The sequence below is a fragment of the Fusarium mangiferae genome, assembly GCF_900044065.1.
Source record: "Fusarium mangiferae strain MRC7560 genome assembly, contig: FMAN_scaffold026, whole genome shotgun sequence".
NCBI classification, from domain to species: domain Eukaryota; kingdom Fungi; phylum Ascomycota; class Sordariomycetes; order Hypocreales; family Nectriaceae; genus Fusarium; species Fusarium mangiferae.
In genome coordinates, this window is record NW_024573946.1 from 3843 (window position 1) to 22403 (window position 18561).

The 18561-nt window shown below is 46.3% G+C and overlaps 9 protein-coding genes across 9 annotated transcripts; 2 read left to right on the plus strand and 7 right to left on the minus strand.

Moving 5' to 3' along the window:
* Positions 1–1963: 1963 nt before the first annotated feature.
* On the plus strand, positions 1964–4192 carry FMAN_14664 (uncharacterized protein; the record flags this gene model as incomplete). The annotated part of the gene is made up of 4 exons (XM_041825939.1): positions 1964–2403; positions 2457–2878; positions 2931–4051; positions 4103–4192. The coding sequence occupies 4 exons, from the start codon at positions 1964–1966 to the stop codon at positions 4190–4192; spliced, it is 2073 nt and encodes a 690-aa protein (XP_041691269.1).
* Positions 4193–4481: 289 nt separating this feature from the next.
* Positions 4482–5564, minus strand: FMAN_14663 (uncharacterized protein; the record flags this gene model as incomplete). Its single annotated transcript, XM_041825940.1, has 1 exon — positions 4482–5564. One exon carries the CDS (start codon positions 5562–5564, stop codon positions 4482–4484), a length of 1083 nt encoding a protein of 360 aa, XP_041691270.1.
* A 602-nt stretch (positions 5565–6166) lies between these two features.
* On the minus strand, positions 6167–7718 carry FMAN_14662 (uncharacterized protein; the record flags this gene model as incomplete). Its single annotated transcript, XM_041825941.1, has 2 exons — positions 6167–7628; positions 7684–7718. 2 exons carry the CDS (start codon positions 7716–7718, stop codon positions 6167–6169), a joined length of 1497 nt encoding a protein of 498 aa, XP_041691271.1.
* Positions 7719–8259: 541 nt separating this feature from the next.
* FMAN_14661 (uncharacterized protein) lies at positions 8260–9434 on the plus strand (the record flags this gene model as incomplete). The annotated part of the gene is made up of 3 exons (XM_041825942.1): positions 8260–8517; positions 8581–9314; positions 9374–9434. 3 exons carry the CDS (start codon positions 8260–8262, stop codon positions 9432–9434), a joined length of 1053 nt encoding a protein of 350 aa, XP_041691272.1.
* Positions 9435–10108: 674 nt separating this feature from the next.
* FMAN_14660 (uncharacterized protein) lies at positions 10109–11231 on the minus strand (the record flags this gene model as incomplete). Its single annotated transcript, XM_041825943.1, has 2 exons — positions 10109–11008; positions 11064–11231. The coding sequence occupies 2 exons, from the start codon at positions 11229–11231 to the stop codon at positions 10109–10111; spliced, it is 1068 nt and encodes a 355-aa protein (XP_041691273.1).
* Positions 11232–11510: 279 nt separating this feature from the next.
* On the minus strand, positions 11511–12752 carry FMAN_14659 (uncharacterized protein; the record flags this gene model as incomplete). The annotated part of the gene is made up of 1 exon (XM_041825944.1): positions 11511–12752. The coding sequence occupies one exon, from the start codon at positions 12750–12752 to the stop codon at positions 11511–11513; it is 1242 nt and encodes a 413-aa protein (XP_041691274.1).
* Positions 12753–13702: 950 nt separating this feature from the next.
* FMAN_14658 (uncharacterized protein) lies at positions 13703–14533 on the minus strand (the record flags this gene model as incomplete). The annotated part of the gene is made up of 1 exon (XM_041825946.1): positions 13703–14533. One exon carries the CDS (start codon positions 14531–14533, stop codon positions 13703–13705), a length of 831 nt encoding a protein of 276 aa, XP_041691275.1.
* An 858-nt stretch (positions 14534–15391) lies between these two features.
* FMAN_14657 (uncharacterized protein) lies at positions 15392–16111 on the minus strand (the record flags this gene model as incomplete). The annotated part of the gene is made up of 1 exon (XM_041825947.1): positions 15392–16111. One exon carries the CDS (start codon positions 16109–16111, stop codon positions 15392–15394), a length of 720 nt encoding a protein of 239 aa, XP_041691276.1.
* Positions 16112–16693: 582 nt separating this feature from the next.
* On the minus strand, positions 16694–18537 carry FMAN_14656 (uncharacterized protein; the record flags this gene model as incomplete). Its single annotated transcript, XM_041825948.1, has 5 exons — positions 16694–16921; positions 16977–17077; positions 17132–17531; positions 17586–18254; positions 18313–18537. The coding sequence occupies 5 exons, from the start codon at positions 18535–18537 to the stop codon at positions 16694–16696; spliced, it is 1623 nt and encodes a 540-aa protein (XP_041691277.1).
* Between the last annotated feature and the right edge of the window lie 24 nt (positions 18538–18561).

Genomic DNA, 18561 nt, shown 5'->3' on the forward strand with positions numbered 1-18561 from the left:
TTAAATATTTTCTTAATATTTTTATTTATTATTATAATATTTATAAGGTTTTATATCTCTTAAAGTCTATTTTAATTATTAATTACTTATTAAACTTAAAGGTTTATAGTTTCTATAAATATTTAATAAAGTTTAATTATTTTATTAGTTATATTAATAACTTACTATTAAAATTAAATAACTTTTTTATCTTTTTCTTTACTTAATAGTACCTTACTATTTTTATTAATAATCTAACTTCTTTAAAGTAAATTAATATAATTATTATATTTATATTACTTAATATAATATAATATAATTTAAATAAAAGCTATTAATATATAATAGTTAAATTTAATTATATTAAATTAAGCTATATTTAGGTTTATTATTAATARATTATATAAAATATAATATTAAGTAATTATTAAGGTATTATATTTTTTAATAGTAAATTTAATATATATTAAGCTTAATTAATATAAAGAAGTTTTATTAATAGCTAGTAAATTAAATTTATAAAAGTATAAATAAATATAAACTATATATTATTATTTATAAGGTATTTATTAATATTTTTATTAAGGATTAAAATATTAATTATTTAATTTTAAATTAATATTATAGAGTTTTAGTTTTATCTTAATTAATTAAATTTAATAGACTAAAAGGGATTTATTTAGTCTATTTATAATTAGTAGAGTTTATAGGGAATTTTATAGGGTATATATAATATAACTATGAGGGTTATAATAATATATAATATAACTATAAGGGTTATAATAAAATATATATTTATAAATTTATAAATTTTATTAATTAATAAATAATAAAAATATAATTAATTATATTAATTAAAAAACCTATAATAGACTTATAGCTTTAATTATTAAATATATAATTTATAACTACTTTAAGGATTTATTTTAAAATTAATATAATAATTTTAAAATTAAAATTAAAACCTTATAATATATAATATAAATTATTTATATTTAATTTATAAATTAAAATAAATTAAAAAAATAAATACTATTTTAAAAAGGCTTTTAAAAAACCTTTAAAGTTATATCTATTTAAGGGTTTTATATTAATATATACACTAAATAGTAATTTAAGCTTAAATTGCTATAAGTATAAAATAATATCCTATACTTTAGCTTTAAGTTTACTGTTTTGATTACTTAAGGCCCTAGTTAATGTTATTAAGAGCATGCAGGATAAGGATGTAAAGGATAGTGTATTTAATGGAACTGGCTGACAGATTGTATCAGAAGGAACAACTCACGCATAATATATCCATCTAGCAGCCTGAATCTATTGGATCCAGATGTCACCGTACTTATGCCCTTCTTCAACAAAGGAACTTAGTTATATCGGCCAATACTCTATCGTTAAAGCGCATCTTCTGCCTTGCCCATACTTTGCAGACACTCCTTGTCAATAAGAAAAACCGACAGGATAACTTGAAGATACTGGCAACAAATCATGGCCGGAGGAGTTCAGTGATCCAAACAGCCGCCAGTCAGCTTATTATTGCATTGCCGAGTGCTATAACCTGACCCGCCAGGCAATTGGCTAGGGGGATAAATTACTGTGTCAGCGTGTCAGACGTGGCACCTAACCTGGCTTAGCCATGACACATGTGTGAGACTCACAGCAAACAATGAAGACTTACGCGTCGATGAGCGACAACAGCATTGACCACGCGTTGGAGGTTGGTCAGATGTCCCACGTCAGAGTGGAGAGTAAGACAGGATCGGACGCAGGGATAAGCCGCCAACAAAATGTTCGGGGATAACATTTTGTTGGGTGCTGATGACTGTGAGTTGGCTTTATGGAGCCAACAGTCCCAACGTCAACGTTCTCAGATCTCATGTCTTGCGGCATATTCGCCTCCCGACACCGCAGGCTTGTCAGAATTTTACAATCATCTCCCTTAAAGCCTTTTGTACCTGCATCCTGCTAGTAGCCCTGCGATAGAATGGCGCATACCTCAGGCATTACGCCTTTATATCAGGTGTTCAAACCACCTTTCACCATCGAATCGCCTGGATATGAGAAGAAGGCGAATGAAACTGTTCCCCGTCGACACCCAAGGGCACGTGATGGCCTGATTGAACGCCCATCAGAAGATGTTCGCACTGTCTTCGACATCATTCGCCGCAGCGCACGACTATTCCCCGAAAGCAATGCTGTTGGTTCTAGAAAGCTGATTCAGCTTCACAAAGGAACATATCAGTTCGACAAGAAAGTAGACGGAAAGGTGCAGAAGGTGGAAAAGGAATGGACATACTTCGAGTTATCTGGCTTTTCTTTCTTGACGTACAAGCAGTATGAGAAGCACTGTCTTGAAGTCGGCTCAGGCCTACGAAAGTTAGGACTTGGCCGAGGTGATAAAGTATTTCTGTTCGGGTCCACAAGGTATGAGCATCCTCCCCAGAGCGTTTTGTTACAATCTGATCAGCTCGACTCAGTGCGCAATGGATCGCTACATCGCATGCTTGCGCTACCCAGTCCATGTCAATCATCACAGCCTACGACTCCCTTGGATCGAGTGGCCTTGAGCACAGTCTCGTCCAAACCCAAGCTGAGGTCATGTATATCGACCCATATCTACTCAAAACAGCATCAGAGCCTCTCAAGAGGTCAAAGGTTCACACTTTGATTGTGAATGAAGCATCCATCTTCGGCGGGTCGGAACTCCTGGAAGAGTTCAAGACCTCACATCCAAAGGTCAAAGTGATTAGCTTCGATGATCTTTTTAAGGCTGGTGAGAGCGAAATGGTAGATCCTGTTTACCCCGAACCCGATGATTTGTACTGCGTCATGTACACTTCAGGCTCTGGGGGCGTTCCGAAGGGCGTGCGCATTTCGCACCGCAACCTCATTGCAGGCAGTAAGATGACCTCCGTATTCTTCTCGATGCTCGTTGCTGATGAACATTCTAGTTGCCGGTCTTTACACGTGCGTCTCCGACTGTGTCACTCACAACGACATCTTGCTTGCATATCTTCCGCTTGCCCATGTCTTGGAAATGGCTCTCGAAAACCTCGGTTACTATTTTGGCGGCGCTATTGGCTACGGTAATCCACGGACCCTGTCCGATACGTCTGTGAGAAACTGCGCTGGAGACATGCGTGAACTGGCACCTACAATCATGCCCGGTGTTCCGCAAGTGTACGAGACTATCAGAAAAGGTGTCATGGCTCAACTCAACGCAAGCGTGCTTCTGCGAACCTTGTTCTGGCGTGCCTTTGCATACAAGAGCTTCATGGTCAAGCACAAGCTACCTGGGGCTTGTCTGCTTGATAGCATCGTGTTTGGAAAGGTTCGAGAGATGACTGGCGGCAGAATCCGATTCCTTTTCAATGGTGGAAGCGCCATCTCTCTGTCGACGAAACACTTCCTATCCCTCGTTCTTGCCCCGATGTTCACAGGTTATGGTCTGACTGAAACCTGTGCAAACGGATCATTAGGATCCCCTCTTGAGTTTACCCTCCATTCGATCGGTACAATCCCGGGATCCATCGAGGTCAAGTTGGTATCTGTACCCGAATTCGGCTATTCTGCCGATACAAAGATACCGCAAGGTGAGATCTTGATCAAGGGTGGCGCCGTTATGTTGGGATACTATGAGAATGAGGAAGAAACCAACAAAAGCTTTACTGAAGATGGTTGGTTCCAAACCGGAGACGTTGGCGAGTTCGATACCGATGGCCATCTTCGCGTGATCGACCGCATCAAGAACCTTGTCAAGTTACTCAGTGGCGAGTATGTTGCCCTAGAGAAGCTGGAGGCTATCTATCGCGGCGTGCAGGGTATAATGAACGTCATGGTTTATGCCGATTCTGAGCACTCTCGACCTATCGCTGTCGTGATGCCCAACGAGACTTCTCTTCTCCATATGGCTCGCGAGATGGGTATTGATGAGCATAGCATGCACAGTGATCCTCGAATTCAGGAGATATTGCTCAAGGATCTGCAGGTAGCTGGGAAACGGGGCGGCCTATCGAGTGCCGAGATTGTTGCTGGCATAGTTATAACACCAGAGGAATGGACTCCAGCAAGCGTAGGTTTACCCATACTCCAAGGTGTGAGTCTTACTGACTAAACTGCACAGGGCCTTGTCACAGCTACTCAAAAGCTTAGCCGGCGGGCTATTAACACCAGATATAAGAGCGAGATCCACGAGGCACTCAAAAATGCCTGAATGCGTTGACGTATATTATGGATGAAGCCACAGGAGTAGCTCTGGAGAGAAGCTTCCGGCAATGCTTGGTAGTTGTAATGTGTTTGTATGTTGTTGGATATCAAACTGTGTTTGCAGAACTATATCCTCGGGTTTCGATATCCACAATTATTGTTCCTTTGACATGTGACTTCTTGCTACGGAATGGCTTACACCCACTGCAACACTCGAGCAGATATGGAGAATCATGGGAAAAATTCCGGAAGCCGTCCCGGCAACCCTCACTTAGCCATATTTCTGAATGGTAAGCTTAATGGAGTTCATGTCTGGGTTCATAACGCAGCATGATTCCGCCTTGGAGCGTGAAATCCGATTCTGGCGCCAGTCGGTTCACTTGGGTGTCAGCCCATACGTTCTGGGCATGCGCACAAGATTCGAAATGACATAAGAACTCCTGCCGCGAGTACACCCGATCCCTATCATTGAAACCCCATGGAGGGTCTTGAAGTCTGTTCGTGCGTTCATACTCTTCAACGCGGAACTGACATCCTTTGCAATTCACCCCTGATTCCACCCTGTCATTACTCATATCATACCATGGCAAGGCGGCAGCAGCCATATACCGGTAGCAAAAGTCGTGTCTTATTTCGTCGTGAGATTGACTTTGCGGTTGATGTGATAGTACCGACTTTGGGATTCTTCGAGAAGAATCAAGAGATCTGAGCTTCTCAACAACAGGCTTGGCCTGTACAAGGTATCTGGGTCTCTTGACACTAGGCCACGGCTGTAGAGAGTATTTGCCGTAGACCACTCGAAGTTTAGGTCCACACATGTTTTCAATCTCCTTACTTGAGCTGTGCACGGCTTTTGTGAACACTTTGGGTACCGGGATAGGGAGAACATGCAGGTCGACAGAGATTTGCAGACAAGTGAAGCAGCATCGCTGGCAAGTAATAAGGTATAGGAATGTTGCAAACTTTCCACAAAACTCGCACTGGTTGCTGACGAGCGTCTGATAAAAATGGGCGATGGTGAAAACCTGACCGAGCTCTGCCTTTAGCAGTGGTTTCAGTCCCTGAAGTCCATGCTTCACCACAGTTTTGTACTCGCGCGATGCTGTCGTTATGCTGCGTGCACGGTTATTTACGCGCCGGAAACGCAGATATGAGAGAATGTCAAGTTCTCGAAGTATCATCAGAGTCAACTCCTCGGGTAGTCGACTCAAGATACCGAGGCCTGAAGATGAGACGCTGTCCGGGGTAGATAGCAGAAATGGTGCATCGATCTTTCGCTCATTCGTTCTTATTAGGACCCTGTCGAATTCCGTCCTGTGGTATGCACAGGCGTCGATAATTGCGTCTCCATCCTCTGTAATGTCCGGGTTGTCTGCCATTGTTGTTGCTTTCAACAACGGGGATGTTTGATGATGAAGCCCAAGGTTACGTGAAATGAACATTAAAGGATTCGAACCAGAAGTAAGTCAAAGATGAACTGCAAGTGACAGTGACCTGAGCGCCAATTAATAGGCCCACCATTCCGTTGTTATTTGAAAGTTGCTCGGCTGTGCAGAAGTCACAAGCCAAATCATCCATGCTTTCCCCGCATTTGGGCTGATACCAGTCGTTGGGTAACTCCAGAGGTGTCTGCTTTTTCAGTCAGCCTTGTTCCTTCACAATGACCATCCTCATTGGACCATGCATCTCATCCACAGTCAGGGGCGTACCACCATCATCGGCATACGAGTGGGAAGCAATTGCAAATTCATGACTCCAGACAAGGCAGAAACCTATTTCTGCCTCACGAATAAACGGAATACGCTCGTTTCATACTAGGGCTTACGACCATTCAGCTACGCCGCACAGCAAGGAACCGAATTGTAATGACTGCTCAACAAACTGGGCAGGGAAACGGTTGAAATCACAGATCACGTAAGCGCAGAGTTAGATACTAGCTGGAGGATAAATTGTGTTTGAGGGACACCTGAAGCGAATGATCTCAAAGACTCATGGACCAAAGAAGCTTGTCTATCCCACCGCCATCATACTGCTCAGGTATATGATATTCTAGTGGAGTCACAGCTTCTATACCACCTCTACTCTCCTCTTTGATCTGCGTGGCACTATCCCGTGACCTTCTTAGCTCATTAATGATATGTGACATGGTCTGAGCATCGTACAAACCCTCCCTTCTGTGTGATGAGGCAAGCATTTGAGCAGCTCTTGTAGCCACTGAATCGTCCGAGCACTTGATTGCCAGTGCGAACAATGGAGCCACAACCCCGGTTTCTAGCGAGAAATTGCGCCGTGGAGTCTTGGTAGCACTGGGGGAGGCGTTGACCTGTGTAGTATGCTCGAGCAAGGTCTCAGCCAGATCAAGTATGTGATGAGCGGCCGGATTAGGCGAAGCACCAAACACGCCGTGATCTTGAGGGAACTTTGATTGCAATATCATTTGGCAAACGTGAAAGTGAACCAGAAGTGTTCGAATACCGTGCAAGGTTTGGCCATCGTGTTGATCTCTGTTCTCGAATTCGTTGATGCTTTCAATCCAGGCATTGTACCCTTGCTCTAAAGAAGACCTCTCTTCCAAGATGTCCAAGCTCAGCGACTCCTTCGATTCCTGATAGAATTCGGCGTTCTTGTTGACAAAATGATACAACCATGCTTGAAGTTTAACTAGTCGTTGCTGAGCATCTTCCAGCCCCAAGAAGACTTCCCCCGGCGGCAACAGACCATGATCTGGCTCTTCATATTTGTACTCGGGTGAAGCAAGAATTGGTAACCGGTCATCTTCGAAGAAACTGGCTTGCATGTCCAGGCGCTCGAAGATAGTGGTCAAGCTCTCGATGCCCTTGGACTCATCGGCGACTTTTTCACGTTGAGCAGACACCAGGAGTTTGAGACCGTTGCTTAGATGTTGGAGTGCCGCATTGCGGTCACCAATGGCGCTTTCACAGCAATAGAACAAAATACAACAGACCAAAGCAGTCCTTGTAGTGCCATCTGATGGTTGGGCTATCCGCTTCCCCAGTGATCGTAGAGCTTTGCCGTACAGACTTAAGGTTTCGGGACTGGCCGCCGATGCTCTTTCAGGACTTGACGATATGTAGTCTAGGTGGAGTGAGCTCATTGCAACCAGGGCCTGCCGCACCACTAGGTCTTCGTGTCCAGCCTGGAGTACGGTTTGAGACCAGAAGTCCGATGCCAGAAACCCAGAGATATCCTCCGATCCTTGGACACAGAAGTAGTGGAGGAGTCTCCGGTCTTTCTGGCTTCCGGGAATCTTGAATGGGATGGAGTAGCTGGCAATGGGCAAGAGAGCTGATGATCCTGATATCGTAGCTGGGGAGGATTCACTCTCGGAAGAGGCCGATGCAGCACCGTAGTCACATATCCATCCAGATCGAAGACATTTCGCGCAACTCGGCTTACTCTCATCACACCTTATCCTTCTTTTGCTGCTGGCATGTTAGTTACTTGTCATCCCCTTTTCTTCTCAGATGTGAAAATCACTGGTGGGAGAAAATGAGAAGTATACTGACCGGCATGTTTGGCAGCCTGTTCTCCTCCTGGGAACACTGTTTCTCGTTCTCTTCCGAACAATCAGTGCATCTCGTGAGGCCATTGTTTGGTATTTCATGGTTCCCTGACTTGGACGCTCGGTGGAACTGTAGGAAATGACCCGTAAGCACTAGCGAACAGGGGGGCTGTCCGTCTTACCCATTTCCTGGTGCCCAAAACTCCGACACGTTACGAATCTCGTATGCAATATGCCTAAGATAGATTCAACAAGAAATTATAAGTCTGTCATGATCAAAGGGTGATTGGTCTCAGCGTAAGCTGGGATAAGTACTGCTTAGATTATGGTGCTTGAACGATCCTGTCTAACTGTCTTGTCAGTTGCTTCATTCCGTTCCAGCCGGGTATTATGGATCCTTTGATCCTTCAGAATCTCCGCTAAACCCCTTGTAGTGGTTCAAGGAGGCCTCATCACAACACGTGACACATCTTGTAATCAAATTTGTATCAGTTTTGCCTCTGCCATAAACATGAAGGGTATGGCTCGATTGGTCCGGTGGAGTGCTCAAGATGGAACAATCAGACGCCGGAATAAGCGGCCAAGTGATATCTGCACCTCCAGTACAGCAGAGTCATGATATTGAACTTGAGACAGTAACAAAAGCTGAGCAAAATTCATCATCGAAAGATGCGGAAGCGTTGCAAGTTGATGAAGGCAGGCAGCCAAAGCAGAAAAAGTCTGTGGCCTTCAAATTGGCTTTCATAGGTTTGTCTGCTACACTTTTCGTGTTCCAAGTAGATGCAACAGCACTTGGCATTGCATTGCCGGTAAGATCATCTTCATCTTTCGTACTCCTCTCGCAATCGCCTTTGTACTGACACTTATGCCAGACAATAGCCAATGACCTCAAAGGTTCGAGTCTAGAGTCTTTCTGGGCCAATCTATCCTATACACTATGCGGCCTTGTGATGCAACCGGTATGGGCAAGCATATCAGACGCATTCGGCCGAAAACCACCACTCTACGTCTGCATTGGGCTATTTTTTATCGGATCAATTACCTTTGCTGTTGCTCAGAACATGAAAACGATAATCGTGGGCCGTGTACTCCAGGGTTTTGGCGGCGGTGGAATCGATGTTCTTATTCAGGTCATCCTCGCTGACATGACAACTCTCGAGGAACGATCAAAATACTTGGGTTTGATGGGTATTCCAAATGCAGTGGGCAATGTTCTTGGACCATCTGTGGGTGCTTTGTTTTCTACGTACGTCACTTGGCGATGGATCGGATGGATCAATCTCCCCATTCTTGGGTTTGGAACACCTTTGGTCTTCTTCTTTCTCAAGTTACGGCCTGTCACGGTGGACGCATCGCTTGTCAGCAACATCGAACGCCTTGACTGGGTTGGAATGGGTCTCGTTGTCTCCGGCATCACTGTCTTTGTGTTGCCGCTCAGTTGGGCCGGCTCCTTGTTTCCGTGGGCCGCATGGGAGACCTTGGTTCCTATGATCCTGGGTGTCTTGGTGCTTGTCGCTTTCGTCTTTTATGAAGCGAAGCCTGCGGCACCAATCATGCCCCATCGGCTGTTCCATTCCATCACTGCCAGCATGACGTTGCTTGGAGGGTTCATTCACGGAGCCATCCTCGTTTCGTTACTTCAGTATCTGCCTCTGATTTATCAAGCTGTGTATCTGGAAACGCCGATCAAGTCAGCTGTCTTCCTGTTGCCAACGTCTATCATTAGCGTGTTCATCGCAGTAATCTCTATGATGATGGTACCATTATTTGGAGGCTATACCTGGCTACTGAGGCTCTCATGGGCCTTGTTGGCTCTCGGTACTGGGATTCTGGCAATCTTAAATCTCAGTTCGCCTTCATCAATGCTCTACGGAATCCCCGTGATATGGGGAACAGGTGTTGCTCTTCTTAGACTCAATCTTCTACCGATGCAAGCCAGCGTCAAAAATGTCGACGATACAGGCGTTGCGATCGGGCAATTTCTCACGATTCGTATGTTTGGAGGTTTGATCGGTTTGACCATTGCCTCTGCAATATTCAACACTGTCTTTTCAAAGACTATCGCCTCAAGCCCGTTACAACTTGCGGGGCCTCTGGCGCCTTTGGAGGATGCATCCAGGGCCGTTGCTTTTATTAAAGAATTCAGGTCCTTGGACATTTCTCAGACAACACTTGATGAATTACTAAGAGTCTACCTCGAATGTTTTCGGACGATCTTCTACACAATGGCGGGCTTGGGTGCTTTGGGGCTGCTGACGTCAATGTTTGGAGAGATAGAGGACCAACAACTCTCATATGATTCAACGATAATAGACATACTTCTAGATAAATAATTGTAATTCCAAAGCATTCCGACCCTGGTTTTTCTGAAAGCTCTACCTCGTTCTCTCAGCGTCAGATCTAGTCGTGGTCGATGCGGATGACGACCTTGGCGAAGTGCTTCTGCTCCTTCAGCTTCCTGTAAGCTTCCTTGGCATCTGCCAGCTCAAAGACCGTGCCATCATATACAGGTTTGAGCTTCTTCTCATCGATGTATCGCACAAGATCCTTGTACTGATTCTGGCTACCCATGAGAAACCCACGAATAGTGCACGTGAACATGAGAGCCCCCATCATGGGAACGACCTCGGTGTCTTGCGCAACAGCACCAACGACTTGGATAGACCCATAAGGGCGCACTGCTTCGAGTGACTGCTTGAGTGTCTCATCACCGCCAATATCCACAATCATATCGAAGCCTACTCCATTAGGTGTCAAAGATCGCGCCTCTTTGCCCCATCCAGTAGCATTCCCGCGATAGTTGACAACGTGAGTTGCACCAAGTCTTTTCAACTTCTCCGCCTTCTCTTGAGATGAAGTAGTCGCAACGACAGTGAACCCAAAGGATGATGCAAGTTGCAGGGTCGCTACACTGACGCCTCCAGTTCCCTGAACCAGGATCCAGGTGTGTGGTCCAATCTGGTCTTTGCCTAGTTCCGAGAGAGCGTTCCAAGCTGTGATCCAGGTGACGGGGAGAGTGGCAGCCTGAAGCCAATCGAGAGACTCGGGCGCATGAACGAGAGCTCCTTCCGAGAATACTCCATGGGTACGAAGTGTTCCTTTCGTACCCAAGCCGAGCATGGTCGGTACATCTGACATGTTGACATCAGCATCGCTGCCTCTCTCCACCACCACGTCTGGTGCAGGGAAAGTGATGACTCGATCGCCAAGTTTGAAGTCTTTGACAGAAGAGCCAACAGCTTCGACTGAGCCTGCTCCGTCACATAGAGGGACCATTGGTGGGGTGATGGGGCCGAATTGCTAAGCTTTGTCAGTTGATGTCAAGTTCGACACCTTTGGACATCTAGATACGTACAGCTGATGCAGCAATGACTAGGTCTCGATAGTTGAGACTGGCTGCATGGAGTTTGACTACAACATCATTTGGACCTAGCTTATCTTTGGACGGGATGGGCAATTTGGTCTCGTACTTGAGTGACATCTCAAAGCCCTGCTGGTCGTTGAGAGTCCACTGCCTTGCCATGATGGGCTGTTCTGAGGTTCTGGAGATGGGGAGTTGAGAAGTTGTTATTGAGATGAAGAAGTATGTGGTTTATTACGGCCAATCTCATTGTGTTTAAATACTATTTGATTCTTGATAGATACATTCCTTTCCTGTTGTTGACTCAGCCAGCGGAGGGTTGCGGATCCGCGGGGCGTAATAACAAAGCATCCGCAAGCAGGAGCGGAACTGCCCACTGAGCTTACATTAACTATCCTTTCCCTCTTATCTTACTCATGGCTTACGATCTGTCGAGTTATGTCACCCCGAGCGTTCAGATCTCCATCTTGCCATCCTGTCGGGACCAATATCGAGTTCCATCATACATAACGCAAAGTCGTCAATATTTCCGGGATCCATATCCAACATGACCTTTTCATGGCCATTCCTGCACATAAAGCCAATGTTGCTCTCCGCACACATTTTTGTCCAGGCGAAAGCCGATCTCGCTTCCCAACGCCCCTTTCTCGTGGTGATAGGCAACGTCCCGTAACAGGGACCAGATTCAGTCTTCAGCAGCTCATAGCCCGATTGAAGGCCCATTGATATACACCATGTCCTTCGAACAGACTCTGACAGTACCCACGAATGCCAGAGTAGTTGCTCAGGAGAGAACTGCCCCAAAAGCAGCGGCAATGTGAAATATTGAGGGCTTACATTCGTGAGATGGTTCTTGACAATCATGTCTCCGTTATTCGTAGCCTCGAGAGCATTATTCATCATTTCTTTTGTCCAATCTTCTAGGGTCTGAAGATGCTGTTCCGCCTTGTGACGTTGGCGTAGATCACCGTCCAGTAGTCGGATCGTGCAATAAACCAGGAGTGCTTGTACACGACTTAGGCTACTCAGAATGTCTCCAGCTGTGTTTCTATTGCCCTCAGACACCAATAACCTCTCCGCCTTCTGCTCTGTAATCCGGAGCACCATTTCACTGGTCTCCGATGTCCTTGACAAATATGAAGACAGTGCTGTGAAAGCATCGCTGATGCAGTCAGGGAGACTATTTTTGTAAAGTTCATGATGCACAAACACATTACTTCCGCGTTTTGTCCAATCATCCAGCCAGTCTCTTGTTTGGTACAGAAGCCCCCGGATCATGTCCGTCGTTAGATGTGCCCTATTTGATTCTCGGATCGGAACTGCCCTCCAGGATTCTGGATCAAGGAACCAAGCCACTTTCAGGTCTTCTAAAGAGATAGTACCCGGAGTGCCGTGATGGCCTATAAGACTGTCCACTCCTACGTCTACCAGCTCAGACCAACTGTCGTCTTGGCCTGACTGCAACAACTCCGGCTCTGGTAAGGCTGCCAATGGGAAAGCTAGTCCCCCAGAGTTTTGTGTAGCTTGGTAGACAAAGGTGTTGGGTAAAGGCTCATAGAGACAGTCCAAACCGCGAAGGTCACAACGGCGGCATTTGGGCTGCTGCTTGGTGCACTTCCTCTTGGACGATTGACAGGCCTTGCAGGCTTTCACATCGTATCGAGTCAATCCTATCCGGCTCATCGCTGGTTTCATGGGGAAAAGATTTGCTGATCCTCTGCTATGGTAAGCGCAAGGTTGTTTGCGGATGGTGAGGCCTGCTCAGGGATCGATGGTTGATGAGATACTGCCCGTTACGGTTAGTCTTCCGCTGTTTGTCTCCACTAGCTGATTAATGATATTTGCAGGCCGTGAATCTGACTTGCCTGAGTATGGAACAATCAATACGAACAAAGACGATGGGGCAGCGCGGAAATACAATTCTTAGTCAACTTCAACGACTAGGTTCAGCCCATAACACAGTATGAGCGACGGTATCTAACTAATTGTCTGTTTGTCTCGTGGAAGCGACAATTCACTAAGCGGAGCCATCTCGAAATTGCGAGTGACAACTTCTCGTATCTTTCTATTCTGCGACCAGCATCAACGAAGTAATAGACCCTGACAAACGAGTGAAAACGTCTCTTGCAACCATACTTGTAAAGCTTGGGTCAACGGAACAATAGATTGATTGGTTCTCTGAACTGCAAAGCATGACCAAAACCTTTCAGATATGGATCATTACAAGCCCCGACCAACCAGAACAAGATGACGACAGGCTGCAACCTCCCCGAGTCGAATCCTACACCGATTTGACGGCTCACATGACATAGGAAGTGCGCTCAGAGAACAAGCCGACACTAATCGAGCAATTATATGCTCCCAACCACACATCCAGCTCTTGTATTCACCTTGCTACAGCGTAGAGCTAATGAAAGGAAGTCCCCAGCATATGACGCTTGTGCCTCCCTGCAGGGGGCATAAGCTCCAATGCGTCCACCAAGGCGACCCGTCTCAGCACCGCGCATTAGAGGTATATCCTTGCCCCGAAGGGAGTACAAGAGTCGCGTTCTATGTTTTCCTCCTATCAGCTTTATGCTCTAGCAAGGCGAATACAAGACCGGAGTCTATGTCAGGTAGTTCTGTGCCCAGCCCTAGAGTGCAACAGCAATTGCCATAGCCACAAGGCTTATCCAAGGTTTAATACTTCCAGCCGAGTCAACAATTACCGGGGACTCAGTCGCCATCCCTGGTGTTCCACCATCGGTTGTGGTACCCCCCATACATGCACCAGCACCGCAAGTGGCTATTGGTTGTTGGTACGATGTTGCCAGTCCAGCTGCTGTATCAGGTTGAGAAGTTTCAGAATTTGAAGCCATCTGTGATTGTTGCTGACTTGAACTCGACTGAGTAACTTGAGGGGTGACGGAAGCAGGGACAGAGCAAGCAGTCGGAGTAACTAGCGATCCCCCTCCATTGAAAGGGTTGTATCCGAGACACTGGGCGTACTGTGCGGCACAGCTGGCCATATTGGCGTCTGGTGCGGTGCGACAGGTGTTATAGTCATCGTTGCACTCGGTAACACAGTCGTATGTTTCAGGTATACTGGTGTCGGTGCTGACAGCAGGAGTCGTGGTGTCAATGCCAATAGGAGAAGATGAGCTCCCGCCATATGCGGGTGCTGAGGAGCTGGAAATCCTTGAGCGCGTGTTGGCAACAACGGTCGACTCGACAGCCGCCGTGTTTGAGGCACCTGTAGCGCCGCTAGAACAGGCTGTCGGGGCTGTGATTGAGTTCGAGCCCAGGAATGGATTGAATCCCAGACATCTTTCGTAATCCTCCGCACAAAATGCGTGACTGGAATCCGGCTCAACTCGGCATGAGTTATATGCATCAGTGCATGCAGTTGCGCATGCGTCCCGCTTGTAAAGGCGTGCAGAACCCAGGCCAGCAAAGGCAATAAAGAAAGCGAACGTAGACTTCATTGTGTCATGAAGTTGGTGTTAAGTGAAGAAGGCGAGTGGCAGTAGAGAGGGGCTTTGGAATGTACAAAAAGTAGATCTTGATGAGATCTCTACTTATATTCATCTCCATGTTACTCAATGTATCGCATCTGGTCGTCTAAAGAATACGCAACTGCTTTGTGGCATTGGTTTGTTCCGTTCCCCAGATGCTAGCATCCGAGACATGGTTCTCATTCATGCCGTTTGCGTCTTATGCCATCGCCGGTCGTCGGTTGGATGCAGCTAACCGGATAGTATCAATTTGGTGGTTATTAAGTGGCGCAATTGGATTAGGTGCTAGCCAATTGCAAACTTGTACAATTAGACGTGGTGGCTTTGATCTGGCTGTTTTCGGTTACTGAAACGACGCACCTAACAATTACGAACACATTGCAGAAGTCAAATACCAGTATCTATACAATAATCTTTCGTTGTGACAACAATTCATTGTTCAGATTGTAGAATGCTCGTCACGGTCTAGTAATGTGAGAACTATCGGGTCTTGTCCTGGTCGCCAAGTTCATCTACCATCCGAGCGGCTGTCACGCAATTCACGAAAGACGAAGTCGAGGCTTACATAAGAACATTGATTCAATAAAAGCAATATTTTTCTCTTTCTTAAGGCTTCTGACAGTTCTAGCAAAAGCAAAAGCCAAACGTGCGTCCAAACTTACCTTGTTATGCACCCATTTCTACAGTCGTGTTCTCAAACTCATGCCATCCAAAATTGAAGCCTTCTATAACACCAGCACCTGAATTATCTTCACCCCAAGCACTGATATATAGAGCTCCAGGGGCATCCGACTCGGATTTTAGGCCCGGCATGCCTTCCAAAGTGCTCTAGAAACCACCAAATCCAGTCTCAGGGGTAAACTCTGCGAAGTCTTCGATAGACTGCCTGATATCAACCGAAGCCTCACGGACTCCAAGCATGGGGGTGCATGAGGGGGTGAAAGAACTTGAGGTTGTCGACGTTGTGCTGTAAGCATTTCCGGACACGAATGCATCACCAGTTACAGTCTCGACGACCGAACTGGTGTACTTACCTGCGCCGCTGACCTCTTCATACTCAGACTTCCAAGTACGAGTGGTATCGCAGCTTGGAAATTGCATGGAGTTAACGGGAGGCGGCCCTTGACAAAGAACATGCTGGGCAAGGTTAGCATCTGCCAAAGGCGGTGGGACAAGCAAGCCCAGGTTGGCTCCACGAGCAACGGTGAGTCCGTTGTGGATGCCCACAACAAAATTCAGAAATCGTTCATCATACTCTGAGAAGGCTTCAGGGCCACGAGAAGCCCGGATGGTATCGGACACGCTATCGAGGAAGCCGAGCTGGCTTCTCGGATCGACGCGAGCAGCATACGCAACCAGAACTTCGAATTCCACGAATGTCAAGCCCTCGACTCCTCCAAGAGAGAACACAATAGCATCAACTGCTTGACTCATGGCGTCTCTCTCAGCGTTTGACCACTCTTGTTGACCACGATTCATTGCGATCGTGAACGCATCTTCAATGACGGCTGCTCTGTCGTTGCTAAACTTATTCCAAATAGACTCCATTTCGGTGTTTGGGGCTGAACATCGGTTTTGAAGTCGGTAGAAGTGGCTGGCTGATTCTCGCTAGAAAGGTTGGAGCGGGAAAACTGAGATGAGTAGAAACGAAGAACCCACAGGCGAGTTTTTGTCCCTTATTATACTACGAAATTTCTCCAGTTCCGTGTCGTGCATTGGGATCTGATCTTAGGTGTTCACAGGTCCTGCATGGGTTTCTTAGCTTGTTCCTTTGTTTCTATCTGGTCACCAATAAGAAAGAGCGTTGTTAAATGAGATTTATTGTTTTCTAGGTAGTTCGTCCATTTTGAACAAAGGTGAGAGAGCACAGTATCCGGTGTTTTTCGAACAACGCACCTGGACACGCGTATTTCTGTTCGGGGTCATGAGCAAAAATGAAAGCATTTCGGTCTGATGACTGTTCTGATATGTGAACATGGGGAATAACAGCCCTTTTGTGTTATTTGCCCATGCCTTCGGTATTGGGCCCGTGATAGGTGCCAATCAAGTTCGGTTGATGGTTTCGGAATCTCACGGTTCGTACTCCAAAATGGTAGTTCTGGTTCTATTCTATGTTGGCATTCTCTAACATTAGTGCGCAAACCTGAAGTCCAGCCTCTTGTTGCCTTCATCTTTGGTCGTTCTTAGATACACATCCTTCTCTTCATCCGACATGGCACTCCAAATGCGTTCTCGCGTCTTATTTCGCCATATATAGTATCCCTTGATGAAAACAGTCATCACCACGTTCCAACCAACGAGCGCAAGAAGAACTTTATTTCCCCGTCGGTATAAAGGCTTGTCATCATCACGATAGATCTGTATTTGTTGTTAGCCTTGTACTAGATAGAGATGAATGGGGACTTGGACTGACCTGGGATGAGATTACAGAGCTGGCCTGGCATATCATGTTGTACATGGCACTGCCCACTGTTCTAGTGCGAACAGAACCAGCGTTTCGCGATGTCAAACTAACTGTAGAATTGTCAGTAAAAGAAAAATAAAACAAAATAAATGTCTTGTCCGCACCATTGATTGAGTGAATGTAGGGGAAGCCAATCATCAAGATTGTTGCTGAATACCATGCCCAAGGGCTAGCGCTTGCGGGAAGCAGCTCGAGAGTCAAGAGCAACACAAAACACCAGAAGGAATAGTACAGCAAAATCGCCATTCGGTTGTTGATCTTCTCCGAGTACCAAGAGATAAGGATCAAATGCACCAGGAAAAGCACATATCCAGGAATGGTCAGCAGATTCGTCTCGAATGTGCCGAATCCCAAGGCCTTGAGGTTGAGGGTAAGATAGGCAGTGACGGGGTTGGTGGGAATCAGCATGGTCCAACTGATCATGTATAGTGGCCAGAGGTCATAGTCCATGAGTGCATCCCAGAGGAGCTTGAGTGTAAGACCTTGACGGTTATGCATGCCTCCCTGTACCGCCATGTCAGTGTTGCTGGACTGCGTAAAGGTACGGAGTTCACTTACCTTGCCTGGGTCGTCACGCAAGACACGGTTGACCATGATGACCTCTTCTCTTTCCGTGAACCAACCGTCTTTACCACGGAACCAACTAGCTGTTTGTGTCGGGCCAGGAGGTAGATAGAACCAAGACACCACGCCGATGAAGAACGTTAGTGTTCCCTCAAGAACAAACAGCCAGCGCCAACCTTCCCAGCCCCCGACCGACCGCATATGAAGGATTCCATATGCCAGGAATGCAGCGACAATGAAAGTACCGTTGGAAGCGCAGTAAAAGAAGCCGACGCGCATCGGAAGCTCTTTGTTGGTATAGAAGTACGAGAGGTACAGCAGAGCATCTGGAATGAACCCTCCCTCGATGAGTCCCAGCAGAGCGCGAGTTGCATAAAAGCTCTGCTTGTCTTGGACAAACCCTTGGCAGATGCCGATGATACTCCATGTGACCATCTGGATCGGTATCCAAACATCAGGGCCGAGTTTCTTGGAGATCATTTGTGATGGCACTTCTGCAGACAAGAAGCAGAGGTAAAAGATCATCATGCCGTAGTTGTAGTCGTTAGTGTTAAGGCCGAGATCGTCAAGCATGCCATCACTCAGAGCCTGTGAGATATTGCCACGGTCGAGTTGTAGTGCAAAGAACATGAGGCAAACCCAAGAGCAGATCCTCTTGTCTAACTAGAGGGCACCAAGCAGGTAAGTATGGCGTCAAGTCGCCAACAGGGAATGAGCTTACCCGTCTGACTAGCTTCCTTTCCTCCTTTTCCGTCCATTCGGCAGTTGGGTCATATCGATGAATGCCTTCATATTCTGGAATAGGCTTGTACAGCTCCGTAGCTCCTCCAGACACAAATGTGTCGCCGGTGAAGTAGGCGCGCTTCTGTGTCGAACCATAGTCATAATCGGAATCGGACGCCTGAATGATCGGGTCGTCGATAGTGGTCGACTTCTTGTCTGCCATATTGCGAGGGCCGAGATGCGAAAC